Consider the following 18,380-nt stretch of genomic DNA (forward strand, 5'->3'; position numbering starts at 1 on the left):
GAGATTAAAGCCTCACCACGTATCTACGAATCATATGCTATGCACCTAGTTAGAAGAGATATGATGAACTAGGCGCTGCACCGTGTGCCTGGACCTGCCCAAGGCCTCCGCCTAAGGAAGGGCCGAGCTCGAAGAAGCGGCCGCGGCTGGAGGCCGATACGGCCTCGGGCTTGAGTTCAGCGGCGGGCGGTGCCAAGGCAGCCAGCGAGAACAAACTGGAGGAGAGGCTGTACTCGGTGCTGTCACAAGGTGGAAGAAGATGGAGGTGCATAGCCGCCAATCCTGGATTTGGGATGGCGCCCACTGACTGACTGACCAGTTGCAGTGATTCAGATTGACAGTTTACTATGCACTGTCAGGATAGATCTATAGAATCTCTCAAAAGCAGAGGTGGAGGAGTATGCACAACTCTTCTTGGTGCACAAATATATCAGTGCTGTCCCAATTTGCCCACCAAACCAGGAATATCCAGCAGTTAAGTGCTGTCCTTTTTAACTACCACGGGAGATCTCCGGGATCATTTTGGTAGCAGTTTACATCCCACCTCAGGCCAATATGAAGCAGGCTTTAGATGACCTGAACAATGGGATCAACATGCACAAAACAGTGTACCCTAATGCCTTCACCATAGTTTTGGGAGATTTTAACCAGGCCAGTCGGAAAAAAATCACTAAGCAATTACCATCAACAGATCACTTGCAATACCAGAGGAAACAACACACTGGACCATTGCTACACCACCATTAAAAATGCCTACCATGTGATTCCACACTCTCACTTCGGGAAGTCTGATCACCTGGCTGTACTTCTCCTCCCTGAATATAGGCAGAGACTGAAGACTGCAGCACCAATAGTGAGGACCAAGAAGGTACGGACAAGGGAAGCACAGGAGTGCCTACAGGACAGCTTTGAATCGGTGGACTGGACCGTATTCAGGGATTCATCTTCGAAACTGGAAGAGTGTGCTGTAGTTGTTACCGACTTCATTAAAACCTGTGTGCCCAGAAAGACTTACTGTACATTCCCAAACCAAAAGCTGTGGATGAACCAGGAGGTTCACAATTCTGATTTGATGGAGACAGACGTGAGAGCACAGCGGAACATCTGGGAAACTTCTGAAATTCCTGCTTCGCTGCTGCTGCTACTGTGTGGTAACCGGAATCTCTGGAGCTGAAGGCCCCGAAATCCTCGGCTTTGTGTGTTTCAGCGGCCGGGGAGAGGTCAAAGGCGTTCAGCAGAGGATGGTGCTCGGGAGGCTGTATCGGAGAGGCTGGTCGGAAGCTCGAAGTTTTTGGATGGATGGACTCAGTGTCGGCTGGCGTCGGCTGCTTCCAAGGTATCGGCAAGTTGATGGTGCCTGGAGGTTTATGGCAGGGAGTTTCTCCCGTTTGCTGCCTGCTATCGGGGACTTGGGAGTCGATCGACTCAGGACTTTGAGACTTTTTTTTTACTGTGCCCATGGTCTGTTCTTTATCAAATTATGGTATTGCTTTGCACTGCTGTAACTATATGTTATAATTATGTGGTTCTGTCAGTGTTAGTCTTTGGTCTGTCCTGTTTTCTGTGATATCACTCCAGAGAAACATTGTATCATTTCTTAATGCATGTATGCATTTCTAAATGACAATAAAAGAGGACTGAGTGTTCTCATAACCTAAAAATCTAAATCTTAAAAAAAAAAGGAGGTACGTTGTCGGCTGAAGGCTAGATCTGTGGCATTCAAGTCTGGAGACCCAGGCCTGTACCAGAAAACCAGGTATCATTTGCGGAGGGCTACTTCAAGGGTGAAGAGACAATTTCGAATGAGGTTGGAGGCGACATCGGATGCACGGCAACTCTGGCAGGGTTTGCAAGACATTACTTCCTACAAAGCGAAACCCAATAGCATGAATGGCAGTGATGCTTCATTACCAGATGAACTCAACGCCTTCTATGCCCGCTTTGAAGGGGAGAATATAACTACAGCTGTGAAGATTCCTGCTGCACCTGATGACCCTGTGAACTCTGTCTCAGAGGCTGATGTTAGACTGTCTTTAAAGAGAGTGAACCCTCGCAAGGTGGAAGTACCCAATGGAGTACCTGGTAAGGCTCTGAAAACCTGCGGCAACCAACTAGCGGGAGTATTCAAGGGTATTTTCAACCTCTCACTGCTACGGGCAGAAGTTCCCACTTGCTTCAAAAAGGCAACAATTATACTAGTGCCTAAGAAGAATAATGTGAGCTGCCTTAATGACTATCGCCCGGTAGCACTCACATCGACAGTGATGAAATGCTTTGAGAGGTTGGTCATGACTAGACTGAACTCCTGCCTCAGCAAGGACTTGGACCCAGTGCAATTTGCCTATCGCCACAATAGGTCAACAGCAGATGCAATCTCAATGGCTGTTCACACAGATTTAGATCACCTGGACAACACAAGCACCTATGTCAGGATGCTGTTCGTCAACTATAACCCAGCATTTAATACCATCATTCCCACAATTCTGATTGAGAAGTTGCAGAACCTGGGCCTCTGTACCTCCCTCTGCAATTGGATCCTTGACTTCCTAACCGGAAGATCACGATTTGTGCAGATTGGTAATAATATCTTCTTCTCGCTGACGATCAACACTAGTGCACCTCAGGGGTGTGTGCTTAGCCCACTGCTCTACTCTCTATATACCCATGACTGTGTGGCTAGGCATCGTTCAATTACCATCTATAAATTTGCTGACGATACGACCATTGTTGGTAGAATCTCAGATGGCGATGAGAGGCATACAGTAGCGAGATATGCCAACTAGTGGAATGGTGTTGCAGCAACAACCTGGCATTCAAATTCAGTAAGACGAAAGGGCTGACTGTTGAATTCAGGAAGGGTAGGACGAAGGAACACATACCAATCCTCATAGAGGGATCAGAAGTGGAGAGAGTGAGCAGCTTCAAGGTCCTGGATGTCAAGATCTCTGAGGACCTAACCTGGTCCCAACATATCAATGGAGTTATAAAGAAGACAAGACAGTGGCTATACTTTATTAGGAGTTTGAAGAGATTTGGTATGTCAACAAATACACTCAAAAACTTCTATAGATGAACCGTGGAGAGCATTCTGACAGGCTGATCTAATCAGCTGTATCTTAGGTACTAGCCTACAAAGTACCCAGGACATCTTCAAGGAGCGGTGTCTCAGAAAGGCAGCATCCATTATTAAGGACCCCCAGCACCCAGGGCATGCCCTTTTCTCACTGTTACCATCAGGTGGGAGGTACAAAAGCTTGAAGGCACACACTCAGCGATTCAGGAACAGCTTCTTCCCCTCTGCCATCATTGAACCCTTGGACGCTACCTCACTTTTAAAATATATATTATTTCTGTTTTTTGCACGATTTTAATCTATTCAATACTCATAATTTAAATTTATTTATTTATTTATTATTTTATTTTGTTTTTCTTCTTCTATAGTATGTATTGCATTGAACTGCTGCTGCTAAGTTAACAAATTTCATGACACATGCCGGTGATAATAAACCTGATTCTGATTCTGATTCTGAAATACAGCTAATCTTTAAAAATCTATTCTTTAGAGATCTTTGTACCTTTTTCAGTCATGGTTGGGGCGCAAGTAGAGTGGAGAATAGCCAGTGTTGTTCATTTGTTTCAGAAGTGCAACGGGGACAAACCAGGAAACGCTAACCCTAACATCAAGGGTTGGGCTCCATGGTGGCATAGCTCCTGCGTCGGAATTCTAAGTTCTGTCCCGGCATCCTCCGTAAGGAGTCTCTGTACATCCCCCCCACCGCCCCCCCGTGGAAGCATGGCTTTTCTCCGGGCCTTCCAGTTTGCTTCCACAGTCCAAAGACCTATTAGTTAGTAGGTTAATTGGTCATTGTAAATTGTCCCACGATTAGGTTAGGGTTTAATCGGGATTGCCGAGGGTTGCTGAGCAGTGCAGCTCGTTGGACCGGAAGGGCACTGTATCTCTAAATAAGTAAAAAATTAAAAGAATCATTGGTGGAGAAGTTATTGGAGAAGGTACTTTGGACCAGATCTATTCATGTTTGGAAAAGCACAGACACGTTAAGGATGGTCAGTGTGGCTTTGTGTGGGGGATGTCCTGCCTCATAAAAATGACTGAGCTTTTTGAGACGTCAAGATAAAAGAAAGATTTAAGGTTAGCTTTATTTGCCATGTGCATCAAAACATACAGTGAAATGTGTCATTTGCATCAAATCTAATCTGCGAGGATTGTGTGGCCATAGGTGTGATTCCAAATTGTTGTGTTACCTCATTGTTGTAAGAATCAGGGAAAACACAGAACAGACACAGTGCATTCCAGTGGGGAGAGTACCAAGTTATTGGTACTAATGACCAGGGAAAAATGACAGATGAGGTCCGGCATCTTGAATTTAAGGAACTGGGTCACAAATTAGAAAGCGGGATGCCTACATATGTTATCTCTGGATTACTTCTGGTGCCACATGGTTGTGAATGTAGGAATAGGACAGATCTGATAAACGTTGTGTGTTGATGCTGTTTGTGTTCTGCTGAACCTTGGGGGCATGCTACGTTGGTGCCAGAATGTGCAACAGCACTTGTGGGTTACCCCCACTACATCCTCGGGTGTGTTGTGGCTAATGCAAATGAAGCATTTCACTGCATGTTTCCATGTACACTTGATAAATAATTCTGAATCTGCATTGCAAGCTAAAGAGATGGCTCAGAGAGGGGACTGCTTTAGTTTTTTGGATTACTGGGACCTGTACAAACTGGGCTGGATCAGGAATGGATATCATATTGCTAATGTCAGCCTTTTGCCTACATCCTGTGCATCCTAAGAGCTAAATGGCGCTACCTGGGAAGCTCTCCTTAATGAACGGGCATCATTCAGCTCTCAACCAAGTCTTTGAGCACTACAGCTCAGAAACAGGCCCATCAGCCCATCTAGTCCATGCCAAGCTATTTTCTGCCTAAAATCATTGATCTGCATCTGGATCACAACCCCACTGTCCCCGTCCTGGGTCACAACCCCCCCCCCGGTCCCCCTCCCGGATCACAACGCCCCCACGTCCCCCCTCCCGGATCACAACCCCCCTGTCTCCCTTCCCCTCTCGGATCACAACCCCCTGTCTCCCTTCCCCTCCCGGATCACAACCCCCCCGGCCCCCTGCCCCTCCTGCGTCACAACCCCCCCTCCCCCTCCCTCGTCACAACCCACCCCCTGCCCCCTCCCAGGTCCCCCTCCCACATCAAAAGCCCCCCGTCCCCCTCCCGGATCACAACCCCCTGTCCCCCTTCCCCTCCCACATCACAACCCCCCCTCGACGTCACAACCCCACCCCCGTCCCCCTCCTGGACCCACCCACCCCATCCCCCTCCCGGGTCACATCCCCCCCCACATCAAAACCCCCTGTCCCCCTCTCGGTTCACAAACCCCCCGTCCCCCTCCCAGATCACCACCCGCCCATCCCCCTCCCACATCACAACCCCCCCCGTCCCCCTCCCCCTCCTACATCACAACCCCCCCATCCCCCTCCCACATCACAATCCCCTGTCCCCCTCCCGGATTGCGACCCCCCCACACTACAACCCTCCATACCCATGCACCTATGTAAACTTCTCTTAAATGTTGCAGTTGAACATGCACCCACCACTTCCACTGGCAGCTGGTTCCAGACTCGCACCACCCCTGAGTGAAGAAGTTCCCCCTCAGGTTCCCCTTAATCATCAGGTTTTTTTTACTTTGTGCACAGCAAGTGACACAAGCAACAATCGGTTTTTTTTTCTTACAAGTGATGCTAAAGCTCTGTGTTATGCTTTGGGATGACCTGAGGTTGTGAAAAGCAGGGCAGAAACATAGAAAATGCCGGAAATACTCAGCGAGTCAGGCAGCACCTGGCGAAAGACAAACAGACTGGTTCAGACTTGTTTCAAAGTTCTGAACCACTATGGTCCCTCTGACGCTGATTGAGGGAGAGATGGCTGTGCCTGATCTGGGAAAAAAACAAGCAACAGAAGATGTTGGGTGAGTGGCCCGTGCTGCCAAGATGGTGGTAGAGGCTGGCACATTAGGAACATTTAAGAAACTCTTAGAGAGGCCATGGATGATATAAAAATTGAGGGTTATGTCAGAGGGAAGGGTTAGATTGATCTCAGGGTAGATTAAAAGGTTGGAACAACATTGTGAGCCAAAGAGCCTATATTGTACTGCACTGTTCTATGTTCTACAAGTTATGCTGAGGTGACATAGTTTTGAACGTTGAATTAAAGATCTGAAATTGTCTTGCAGAAGAATGGAGAAAGGGTGATCTGAATGGCAGCTGTGGGCAATGCTGAGCAAGTTGTGACGTCAGTCTGTGCCTGGATGATATGTATTCGAACAGGCACCACAGAAGATTCAGCATCGTCTCTCCCAGAAGCAGCAGTACAAAGGTTGATCGATGACATTTCACAGGATTGGAGGAAGACATTTGCACCTCCGAAACCAGCAGCCTCTGTGACACGATGGAAGGTACATCTTTGTAGCTTGAGGAAGGCAGCATCTATAAAGAGCTGACATTTCAGGCCAAGACTCTTCATCAGAACCTGTAAACCTTTACCTCTTCCATCTATCGCCTCCTTCCTTCTCACTTCATCCCCCCCCCACTACCTTTTTCCCTACTTGGTCTCACCTATCACCTGCCTGCTTGTGGTCCTCTCCCTTCCCTTACTTTCTTACTTGGGCTTCTGTCCCACACTACCAGGTTCAGGAACAGTTATTACCCCTCAACCATCAGTCTCTTCAACCAGTGGGGATAACCTCACTCACCCCTGTACTGTACTAATTTATTCCCACAACCTATGGACTTACTTTCAAGGATTCTTCATCTCACGTTCTCGATATTTACTGTTTATTTATTTGCTATTATTTTTTTATTTTGTTTTCTTTCTGTATTGGCACAGTTTGTTGTCTTTTGCACATTGGTTGTTTGTCTGTGCTGCTATGTACAGTCTTTCATTGATTCTATGGTATTTCTTTGTACTTTCTGTGAATGCCCACAAAAATGAATCTCAGGGTTGTATATAGTGTGTATGACATACACGTACTTTGATAATAAACTTACTTTGAACTTTGAAGTACCTGCCTTTCCAGTCCTGATGGAGGGTTTCGACCAAAAACATTGATTGTTTGTTAATTCCTCTCAGTAGATTTTGCCCAGGGTTCCTCCAACATTTTGTGTGTGTTGCTCGGGATTTCCAGCATCGGCAGAACCTCTTGTGTTAACACCGACTGTAAAATTAGTAATGGTGATCCTCAAACCCATATGTTTCAGCTACTGTGCTACAAAGCTACTTACCCTATCTGTTCCAGTGCCACAACAATGTGGTGTTTACATGTGTTCAGAAAAGAGCCTAGCAAACCCACAGCTGCACCAGACCACTTTGATCTTCACCACACATAACTGTGGCATCGAGGTTGCCCACTAACCCCCCTCGCGGAGTTAGAGATAGACAGCAAATGCTGCTCTGGCCAGTGATCTGTACAAACCCATGAAATATTGTCCATACTTCACACACAGTACAAATCCAGTGACCCGGAGCAAAGAGCAGAGATGTGAATTAGCACTGATGAGAAAGAGAATTTGTACACAAAGACTTACCACATCCTTCGGCTGTACAGAGCTCTTCAACCAGTTGCTTTTCTGACGTGCAATCACTGTCGTCGACGCAAGTCGCATGGGAGCTCACTTGCACACTGCAAGGTGCAGTCAGCGTTACAGGGTTGGGGATAGTGAATGTGGAAACCGGGCTAAGATTAATAGAGCATTACAGCACAGAAGCAGGCCCTTTGGGCCATCTAGCCTGTGCCAACTGTTATTGTGCCTAGTCCCATTGACCTGCAACTGGACCATAGCCCTGCATACCCCTCCCATCTATGTACTTAGCCAAACTTCTCTGAAATGTTGAAATCAGACCCTCATTCACCACTTCTGTAGGCAGCTCGTTCCACACTCTCACCGCCCTCAGAGTGAAGAAGCTCCCCCTCAGATTCCCCTTAAACATTTCACCTTTCAACCTTAACCCATGACCTATATGTAGCATGTCGCACCATGGTCCTGAAAAACGTTGTCTCGTTTTTACTGTGTACTGTACCAACAGTTATGGTCGAAATGACAATAAAAAGTGACTTGATTTGACCAGAGGCCACAGTTTAGGAATGAGGGGTAGACCATTTAGAACAGAGTTGATGAAAAACTTTTTCACACAGAGAGTTGTGGTTCTGTGGAATGCTCTGCCTCAGAAGGCAGTGGAGGCCAATTCTCTGGATTATTTCAAGAAAGAGTTAGAGCTCTTAAAGATAGCGGAGTCAAGGGATATAGGGAGAAGGCAGGAACAGGGTACTGATTGTGGATGATCAGCCATGATCACAGTGAATGGCGGTGCTGGCTCGAAGGGCCGAATGGCCTACTCCTGCACCTATTGTCTATTGTCTATTGACTTGATAGTTCTAGTCTTACCTAACCTCTGTATAAAAAGCTCATAATTTTGAATAGCTCTATCAAAACTCCCCTCACTCTCCTACACTCCAGGGAATAAAAGTCTTAAGCTCTTCAACCTTTCTCTGGGTCCTCAAGTCCCAGTGACATCCTTGTAAAATTTCTCTCTGCTCTTTCAATCTTATTGATATCTTCCTCGTAGATAGTTGACCTGAACTGCACATAATACTCCACATAATAGTCCTCACCAATGTCTAATACAACTTCAACATAACATTCCAACTTCCGTTTTGGAGAGAATGGGAAAACTTGCCCCTGCTTTTCCACTAATGTTATAGGATCCATCTGAACCAATGGGAGAGGCCGTCTGTTGGTTGGTGTGGACCATCGACCATGGACGTAGCACCCTAGCCGTCTACACGATACAGAAGCCAGGGCAGTATATGGAGAGCAAGCTGTTGCCCATGCAGTGGGCTTCCCTCCCCACTCAGCCGGTGAACCCAAAGGAATGGCAGAGACACATACAACTTGGAAACAGCAGTGTCGCAGGAGTTGCCAGTCAGTGTTGAATTCAACATCGGACTGCCTTAGGGACTCCAGCTCCAGATGTTTCCTCAGGGTTTACTCCTGAAGCCTTCCCCAAGAGTGGACATAGCCCAGGGCAGCGGAGGTTTGAGATCAGGGTCTCCTTTACTTAGTTGAACTGATAGTCATGGTTGATGAGCCCTGCCCAGAGCACCCAGTTTTAAGGCAAATGAACCAATGTAAAGCAGCAATTAAGGAAACCATCAGAATTTTAAACCACACAGGAGCTCTGTGGAGCTGAAATGAGGGGAAGTCACAACAGAATTATTCATGGCCACATCTATAGAATGCAGAGTATCGAACATGGAACAGTATAGCATTGGACAGGACATTTGTTGTGCCGAGCTTGATGCCAATTTATGTTATCATCCATATCCCTCCATTCCCTTCATATTCATGTGTCTATCGAAAAGCCTCTTCAACTCCACCTGGCTGCCTGCTTCCATTACTACCCCAGTAACCCATTCTAGGCACCTATCATGCTCTTCACAAAAAACTTACCCCTTACATTGCTTTTAAACTACACCCTGCAACCTTAAAAGCGTGTACTCTGAAGTTTGATGTTTCTACCCTGGGGAAAACTGCCTGACTGTGTAAAATATAAACAAAGAGATTCTGCAGATGCTGGAAATCCGCAATAACTCACACAAAATGCTGGATGAACTCAGCAGGTCAGGCAGCATCTATGGAAATGAATAAACAGTCGACATTTCAGGCTGAGATCTGATAAATGGCCTTGGCCTGAAATATTGACACGTTATTCCTCATTTAGAAGAATGAGAGGGGAATCTCATTAAAACTCATCCAATATTGAAATGCCTAGATAGAGTGGATGTGGAGAGGATATTTCCTATCATGGGGGAGCCTCAGATCAGAGGTCACAGCCTCTGAATAGAAGGATGACCTTTTAGAACAGAGATAAGGGGGAATTCCTTTAACCAGAGTATGGTGAGTCTGTGCAATTCATTGCCAGAGACGGCTGTGGAGGCCAAGTTATTGGTTATATTTAAAGCGGAGGTTGACAGGTTCTTGATTAATCAGGATATCAAAGGTTACAGGGAGAAGGCTGGAGAATGCGATTGGGAGGGAAAATAAATCAGCCATGATGATGGAGCAGGTTCAATAGGCTGAATGGCCTAATTCTGCTCCTATGCCTTATGGCCTTATTGAATTAATGCAGCTAAGTGGGATTAGTACAGATGGGTGTGAGGTGGCGTAGACACACTGGGTTAAGTGGCCTGCATAGGTGCTGTAAACTCTATGACTAGAGGATGTGGCTGTGGTTGTAGAGGAAGAATCGAAGAGAAACCAGTAAAAGGCTGACATCAGGTAACTCTTCCTGTGAAAAACACAGAACATAGAACCGTACAGCACAGTAAGGCCCTTCAGCGCACAATGTTAAGCCAACCTTTTAATCTACTCCAAGATCAATCTAACCCCAGGGTTTCCATCCTGTCATCCTTGGAAGTGCCTTTCTCAAGTGTAAGGAATAGTTCTTGAGAGGAGAGAGGGATTCCCACGGAAGCATTAGTTGGAAATGAACATTGACACAAACTGAGAGCCAGAGTAGTCTGCAATTAGTCCCCTGAGCTTTGAGGGCACAGATTTGAAGTGTCCTGATCGCCACATCCTGCTCACGCACAGTAAAAGCAGATTAAACATTGTGTGTGTCACATAACTGACTTTCATCCCCGGGGTTTGTGGCTGACAGACTTTAAGGTGAAGTTCCTTCTATCATAGCCAAATAAGTCCTAGTTCATGAAATGCCTTTAATAGACTCAGTTTTGGCTGTTTGACGTGCTCCTTCCTCTCCAATCTCCTCTAGACCTCTCATTCTCCAAGATCTCCAAGCTGACCTTGCTCTGCTCTGAATTAGCTGCTACACCACTGGTAGGTGTACTGGGCTCTCTGCTCTGGAAATCCCCCAGCCTTCCCGCCTTGCTCACTCTCTCATTACAATATTCTTCAAGCCTTCCCCTCACTCACCTCTTTATACTGTGTATCACTTCATCATTCATTCCAGATAAGGATGTTCCAGTGCAAAAATTCAACTGTCCATTTACCTCCACAGACAGACAGATAGATAGAAAGAAAAATAGAGGGCTATTGGGGAGGGAAGGGTTCGATTGAACTTAGAGTAGGTTAAAAGGTTGGCACAACATTGTGGGCCAGATGACCTGTACAGAACAAAACAGTGTTGTACTGTTCTATAAACGCAACAACAGGAATTCTGCAGATGCTGGAAATTCAAGCAACACACATCAAAGTTGCTGGTGAACGCAGCAGGCCAGGCAGCATCTCTAGGAAGAGGTCTTCCTAGAGATGCTGCCTGGCCTGCTGCGTTCACCAGCAACTTTGATGTGTGTTGCTTGTATTGTTCTATGTTCAGATGCTTCCATATCTGCTCAATTCCTCCAGCATTCTGTCTTTTGCTCCAAATTCCATCAGGTAGGACAACAGACAATAGATGCAGGAGTAGGCCACTGTGATCATGGCTGATCATCCACAATCAGTATCCAGTTCCTGCCTTATCCCCATAACCTTTGATTCTGCTATCTTTAAGAGTTCTATCCATCTCCTTCTTGAAAGCATCCAGACACTTGGCCTCCACTGCCTTCTGGGGCAGAGCATTCCACATATCCACCACTCTCTGGGTGAAAAAGTGTTTCCTCAACTCCGTTCTAAATGGGCTACCCCTTATTCTTAAACTGTGGCCTCTGGTTCTGGACTCACCCATCAGCGGGAACATGCTTCCTGCCTCCAGCATGTCCAATCCCTTAATAATCTTGTATGTTTCAGTAAGATCCCCTCTCAGCCTTCTAAATTCCAGAGTATACAAGCCCAGTCGCTCCAATCTTTCAACATATGACAGTCCCGCCATCCTGGAAATTAACCTTGTGAACCTACGCTGCACTCCCTCAATAGCAAGAATGTCCCCCCTCAAATTTGGAGACCAAAACTGCACACACTACTCCAGGTGTGGTCTCACCAAGGCCCTGTACAGCTGCAGAAGGACCTCTTTGCTCCTATACTCAATTCCCCTTGTTATGAAGGCCAGCATGCCATTAGCTTTCTTCACTGCCTGCTGTACTTGCATGCTTACTTTCAGTGACTGATGTACAACAACACCTAGATCTCGTACTTCCCCTTTTCCTAACTTGACTCCATTTAGATAACAATCTGCCTTCCTGTTCTTACCACCAAAGTGGATAACCTCACATTTATCCACATTAAACTGCATCTGCCATGCATCTGCCCACTCACCCAGCCTGTCTAAGTCACTCTGCATTCTCATAACATCCTCCTCACATTTCACACTGCCACCTAGCTTCGTGTCATCGGCAAATTTGCTAATGTTACTTTTAGGAGATACAGAAGCCTGAAGGCACACACTCAGCGATTCAGGAACAGCTTCTTCCCCGCTGCTATCCGATTCCTAAATGGACTTTGAATCTTTGGACACTTTTTAAAAATATACAGTATTTCTGTTTTTGCACATTTTAAACATCTATTCAATATATATAATTGATATACTTATTTGTTATTATTATTATTTTATTTTATTTATTACTATTATTTTTTCTCTGCTATATTATGTATTGCATTGAACTGCTGCTGCTAAGTTAACAAATTTCACGTCACATGCCGGTGATAATAAACCTGGTTCTGATTCTGAGCTTCAGAATCTGGCATCTGTTTTTTCAGGCTTTTACCAGCTGCCCCAACACCTTTATGTGGCTTGGTCCCACAGTTTGTATGAAACTCACCTCTGAATGGCCTTGGGGTGTTTTGCCATGGGAACAGCAATACAAATAGTTATAGTTAACAATGTTGAACTTTATTTGGAGTGTGGAACATGCATCTGGATTTTCAGTCCCTCTTGTGACTTGTGTGCATCCTAGGTATTTGGATCAACAGATATCGGAAATACCTGGTTAAATCCATAAACGGGCCCTTTCTGGAGTCGATAATCCGCTACATGAAGAGGCAGGACCTGATAAGCACCGAGGAAGTCAATCAAATTCAGGAACTGACAGGCCCAACAGACAGAACGAAGGCAGTGATCGATGTCCTTGCTGGGAAAGGACATGCAGCATCTGAGTCTTTGCAGACTTTTATAGAGACCACTAACTCACAGCTCTACCTTTTAGTGACAGTCTACGGTAAGGTGTTTTTACAAGACCACAACACTTAGAAGCAGAATTAGGCCATTTGGCCCATTGGGGCTGCTCCACCGTTCAATCATGGCTGATCCTTGTTTTTCCTCCTCCTCAGCCCCACTCCCCAGTCTTCTCCCCATAACCTTTGATGATGTGGCCAATCGAGAACCTATCAACTCAGCCATAAATACACCCAATTACCCGGCCTCCACAGCTGCCTGTGCTAACAAAGTTCACAAATTCACCACCCTCTGGCTAAAGAAACTTCTCCGCATCTCTGTTGTAAATGGACCCCCTCTATCCTGATGCTGTGCCCTCTTGTCTTAGACTCTCCCACCATGGGAAACATCCTTTCCACATCCACTCTGTCTAGGCCTTTCAACTTTCAAAAGGTTTCAATGAGATCCCCCCTCATCCTTCTAAATTCCAGTGTGTACAAGCCCAGAGCCATCAAACGTTCCTCATATGATAACTCTTTCATTCCTGGAATCATCCTTGTGCATCTCCTCTGAACTCTCTCCAATGCCAATACATCTTTTCTAAGATAAGGAGCCCAAAACTGTTCACAATACTCAAGATGAGGCCTCACGAGTGCCTTATAAAGCCCCAGCATCACATCCTTGCTCTTATATTCTAGGCCTCTTGAAATAAAGGCTAACATGGCATTTGCCTTCCTCACCACTTACTCAACTTGCTAGTTAACTTTTAGGGTGTAGTGTACAAGGACTCCCAAGTCCCTTTGCATATCAGATTTCTAGATTTTCTCACCACTTAAAAAATAGTCTGCACATTTATTTCTTCCAGCAAAGTGCATGACCATGCATGTTCCAACATTGTATTTCATTTGCCACTTTCTTGCCCATTCTGCTAATCTGTCAAAGTCCTTCTGCAGCCTTTTCTGTTTCCTCAAAACTACTTGCTCCTCCACCAATCTTCTTCCACCAAACTTGGCAACAAAGCTACCATCTAAATCATTGATATACAACATAAAAAGCAGTCCCAACACCGACCCCTGTGAAACACCACTAGCACTGGCAGCCAACCAGAAAATAATCCTTTTATTTCCCCTCGCTGCCTCCTACCAATCAGCCAATGCTCTAACCATGCTCGTAACTTTCCTGTAATACCATGGACCCTTAACTTGGTAGACAGCCTCATGTGTGATATGTGTGATATCTTCTCAAAGGCCATTTGAAAGTCCAAATGTACAACATCCATTGCATCCCTTTATCCATCCTACTTGTAATTTCCTCAAAGAATTCCAACAAGTTCATCAGGCAGGATTTGCCCTGAAGGAAACCATGCTGACTTTGTCCTATTTTGTCCTGTGTCGTCATCTCATCCTTAATAATTGATTCTAACATCTTCCCAACCACTGAGGTCTATAATTTCCTTTCTGCTGCCTTTCTCCTTTCTTAAAGGGTGGAGAGACATTTGCAATTTCACAGTCCTCCGGAACCATGCCAGAGTCCAATGATTATTGAAAGATCATTTCTAATGCCTCCGCAATCGCTACCGCTACCTCTTTCAGAACCCTAGGGTGCAGTTCATTTGGTCTGGGTGACTTGTGTACCCTTAGGTCTTTCAGCTTTTTGAGCACTTTCTCCCTTGTAATAGTGATTGTACTCACTTCTTTTCCTCACACATTCAACATCTGGCACACTGCTAGTGTCTTCTACAGTGAAGACTGATGCAAAATACACATTTAGTTCATCTACCATCTCCTTGTCACCTATTATTTCTCTGGCCTCATTTTCTAGCGGTCCTCTATCCACTTTCATCTCTTTTCTTTTTACATATTTGTAAAAAGCTTTTTCTATCCACTTTGATATTGTTTACTAGCTTGCTCTCATTTTTTAGCTTTTCCCTCCTCATGATTCTTTTTGTTGCTCTCTGTAGGGTTTTAAAAGCTTTTCAATCCTCTAACTTCCCACTAATTTTTGCTTCGTTGTATGCTCTCTCTTTTGCTTTCATGTTCACTTTGACTTCCTATGACAGCCACGGTTGTACTATTTTGTCATTAGAGTATTTCTTCATTTTTGGAATACATGTATCCTGCACCTTCCTCATTTTCTCCAGAAACTCACACCATTGCTGCTCTGCTGACATCTCTGCCAGCATCTCCAACTCCTCTCTCATACCACTGTAATTTCCCTTACTCCACTGAAATACTGCTATGTCAGACTTTACCTTCTCCCTTTCAAATTTCAAGTTGAACGCAGTCATATTGCGAGCACTGCCTGCTAAGGGTTACAATAGACAATAGGTGCAGGAGTAGGCCATTCGGCCCTTCGAGCCAGCACCGCCATTCACTGTAATCATGGCTGATCATCCATAATCAGTACCCCATTCCTGCCTTCTCCCTATATCCCTTGACTCCACTATCATTAAGAGCTCTATCTAACTCTTTCTTGAAAGCATCCAGAGAATTTGCCTCCACTGCCTTCTGAGGCAGAGCATTCCACAGATCCACAACTCTCTGGGTGAAAAAGTTTTTCCTCAACTCCGTTCTAAATGGCCAACCCCTTATTCTCAAAGTGTGTCCTCGGGTTCTGGACTCCCCCAACATTGGGAACATGTTTCCTGCCTCTAGCGTGTCCAATCCCTTAATAATCTTATATGTTTCAATCAGATCCCCTCTCATCCTTCTAAATTCCAGCGTATACAAGCCCAGTCACTCCAATCTTTCAACATATGACAGTCCCGCCTTCCCGGGAATTAACCTCGTGAACCTCTGCGGCACTCCCTCAATAGCAAGAATGTCCTTCCTCAAATTTGGAGACCAAAATGGCACACAGTACTCCAGGTGTGGTCTCACCAGGGCCCCGTACAACTGCAGAAGGACCTCTTTGCTCCTATACTCAATACCCCTTGTTATGAAGCCCAACATGCCATTAACTTTCTTCACTGCATGCTTACTTTCAGTGACTGATGAACAAGGACACCAAGATCTCGTTGTACTTCCCCTTTTCCTAACTTGACACCATTCAGATAGTAATCTGCCTTCCTGTTCTTGCCACCAAAGTGGATAACCTCACATTTATCCACATTAAACTGCATCTGCCATGCATCTGCCCACTCACCCAACCTGTCCAAGTCATCCTGCATTATCTCAACATCCTCCACACGTTTCACACTGCCACCCAGCTTTGTGTCATCTGCATATTTGCTAATGTTACTTTTAATTCCTTCATCTAAATTATTAATGTATATTGTACGGTCCCAGCACCGAGACTTGCGGTACCCCACTAGTCACCGCCTGCCATTCTGAAAGGGACCCGTTAATCCCTACTCTTTGTTTCCTGTCTGCCAACCAATTTACGATCCATGTCAGTACCCTACCCCCAATACCATGTGCACTAATTTTGCCCACTAATCTCCTATGTGGGACGTTATCAAAGGGTTTCTGAAAGTCCAGGTATACTACATCCACTGGCTCTCCCTTGTCCATTTTCATAGTTACATCCTCAAAAAATTCCAGAAGATTAGTCAAGCATGATTTCCCCTTCGTAAATCCATGCTGACTCGGACCGATCCTGTTACTGCTATCCTAATGTGCCGCTATTTCATCCTTTATAATTGACTCCAGCATCTTCCCCACCACTGATGTCAGGCTAACTGGTCTATAATTATCTGTTTTCTCTCTCCTTCCTTTCTTAAAAAGTGGGATAACATTATCTACCCTCCAGTCCTCAGGAACTGATCCTGAATCTATAGAACATTGGAAAATAATTACCAATGCATCCATGATTTCTAGAGCCACCTCCTTAAGTACCCTGGGGTGCAGACCATCAGGCCCTGGGGATTTATCAGCCTTCAGTCCCATCAGTCTATCCAACACCATTTTCTGCCTAATGTGAATCTCCTTCAGTTCCTCCGTTACCCTAGGTCCGCCGGCCACTATTACACCTGGGAGATTGTTTGTGTCTTCCCCAGTGAAGACAGATCCAAAGTACCTGTTCAACTTGTCTGCCATTTCCTTGTTCCCCATAATATATTCACCCTGTCTTCAAGGGCCCAACTTTCGTCTTAACTAATTTTTTCCTCTTCACATACCTAAAGAAGCTTTTACTATCCTCCTTTATATTCTTGGCTAGCTTACCTTTGTATCTCATCTTTTCTCCCCGTATTGCCTTTTTAGTTATCCTCTGTTGCTCTTTAAAAGTCTCCCAATCCTCTGGCTTCCCGCTTATCTTTGCTATGTTATACTTCTTCTCTTTTACTTTTATGCTGTCCTTGACTTCCCTTGTCAGCCACGGTCCCCCTTACTCCCCTTAGAATATTTCTTCCCCTTTGGAATGAACTGATCCTGCACCTTCTGTATTATTCCCAGAAATACCTGCCATTGTTGTTCCACTGTCATCCCTGCAGGGTATCTTTCCAGTCAACTTTGGCCAGCTCCTCCCTCATGGCTCCATAGTCCCCTTTGTTCAACTGCAATACTGACACTTCCAATTTTCCCTTCTCCCTCTCAAATTGTATTTGAAAACATCATATTATGGTCACTACCTCCTAATGGCTCCTTTACCTCGAGTTTCCTTATCAAATCCGGTTCATTACACAACACTAAATCCAGAATTGCCTTCTCCCTGGTAGGTTCCAGTACAAGCTGCTCTAAGGGTTCTTTTACCTTAAACTCCCTAATCGCCTCCGGTTCATTACACCCAATTCAGCGTAGCTGATCCCCTAGTAGGCTCAATGACAAACTGCTCTATAAATCCATCTCGTAGGCATTCAACAAACTCACTCTCTTGAAATCCATTACCAACCCAATTTCCACTTCAACAGCTCTAACAAACCTGCCCATGAGAATATTGGTCCCCCTCGGGTTCAGCTGTAATTCGTCCCTTTTGTACCGGTCATACCTTACCCAGAAGGGATCCCAATGATCCAAGAACCTGAAGCCCTGCCCCTTGTATCAGCTTCTCAGCAATGCATTTATCTGCCAAACCATCCTGTTTCTACCCTCACTGGCACAGGCAGCAATCCAGAAATTACTATCTGGGAGGTCCTGCTTCTCAGCTTTCTACCAAGCTCTCTACATTCTCTCTTCAGGACTTCTTTGCCTTTCACTCCTATGTCATTGGCACTAATATGTACCAAGATATCTGGCTGCACTCCCTCCCTCTCCAAAATGCTGTTGGTGTGATCCGAGATGCTCCTGACCCTGGCAGCTGGAAGG

At 45.4% G+C, this 18,380-nt stretch overlaps 1 protein-coding gene across 4 annotated transcripts in view; it reads left to right on the forward strand.

Annotated features, from left to right (window-relative positions):
* nlrc3 (NLR family, CARD domain containing 3) overlaps positions 1–18,380 on the forward strand; it is a 109,416-nt gene that overhangs the window by 41,742 nt on the left and 49,294 nt on the right. For 2 of the 4 annotated variants that reach the window (XM_063059492.1, XM_063059491.1), the window contains 2 exons: positions 6,266–6,487; positions 12,941–13,201. In XM_063059492.1, the coding sequence (XP_062915562.1) occupies positions 6,481–6,487; positions 12,941–13,201 (268 nt within the window). In that variant the 5' untranslated portion in view covers positions 6,266–6,480. Of the gene's footprint in view, positions 1–4,046; positions 4,151–6,265; positions 6,488–12,940; positions 13,202–18,380 lie in introns of those variants that run through there. The other 2 variants (XM_063059493.1, XM_063059494.1) reach the window with 2 other exon arrangements.

Source organism: Mobula hypostoma, chromosome 9 (assembly GCF_963921235.1).
Source record: "Mobula hypostoma chromosome 9, sMobHyp1.1, whole genome shotgun sequence".
Lineage (NCBI taxonomy): Eukaryota > Metazoa > Chordata > Chondrichthyes > Myliobatiformes > Myliobatidae > Mobula > Mobula hypostoma.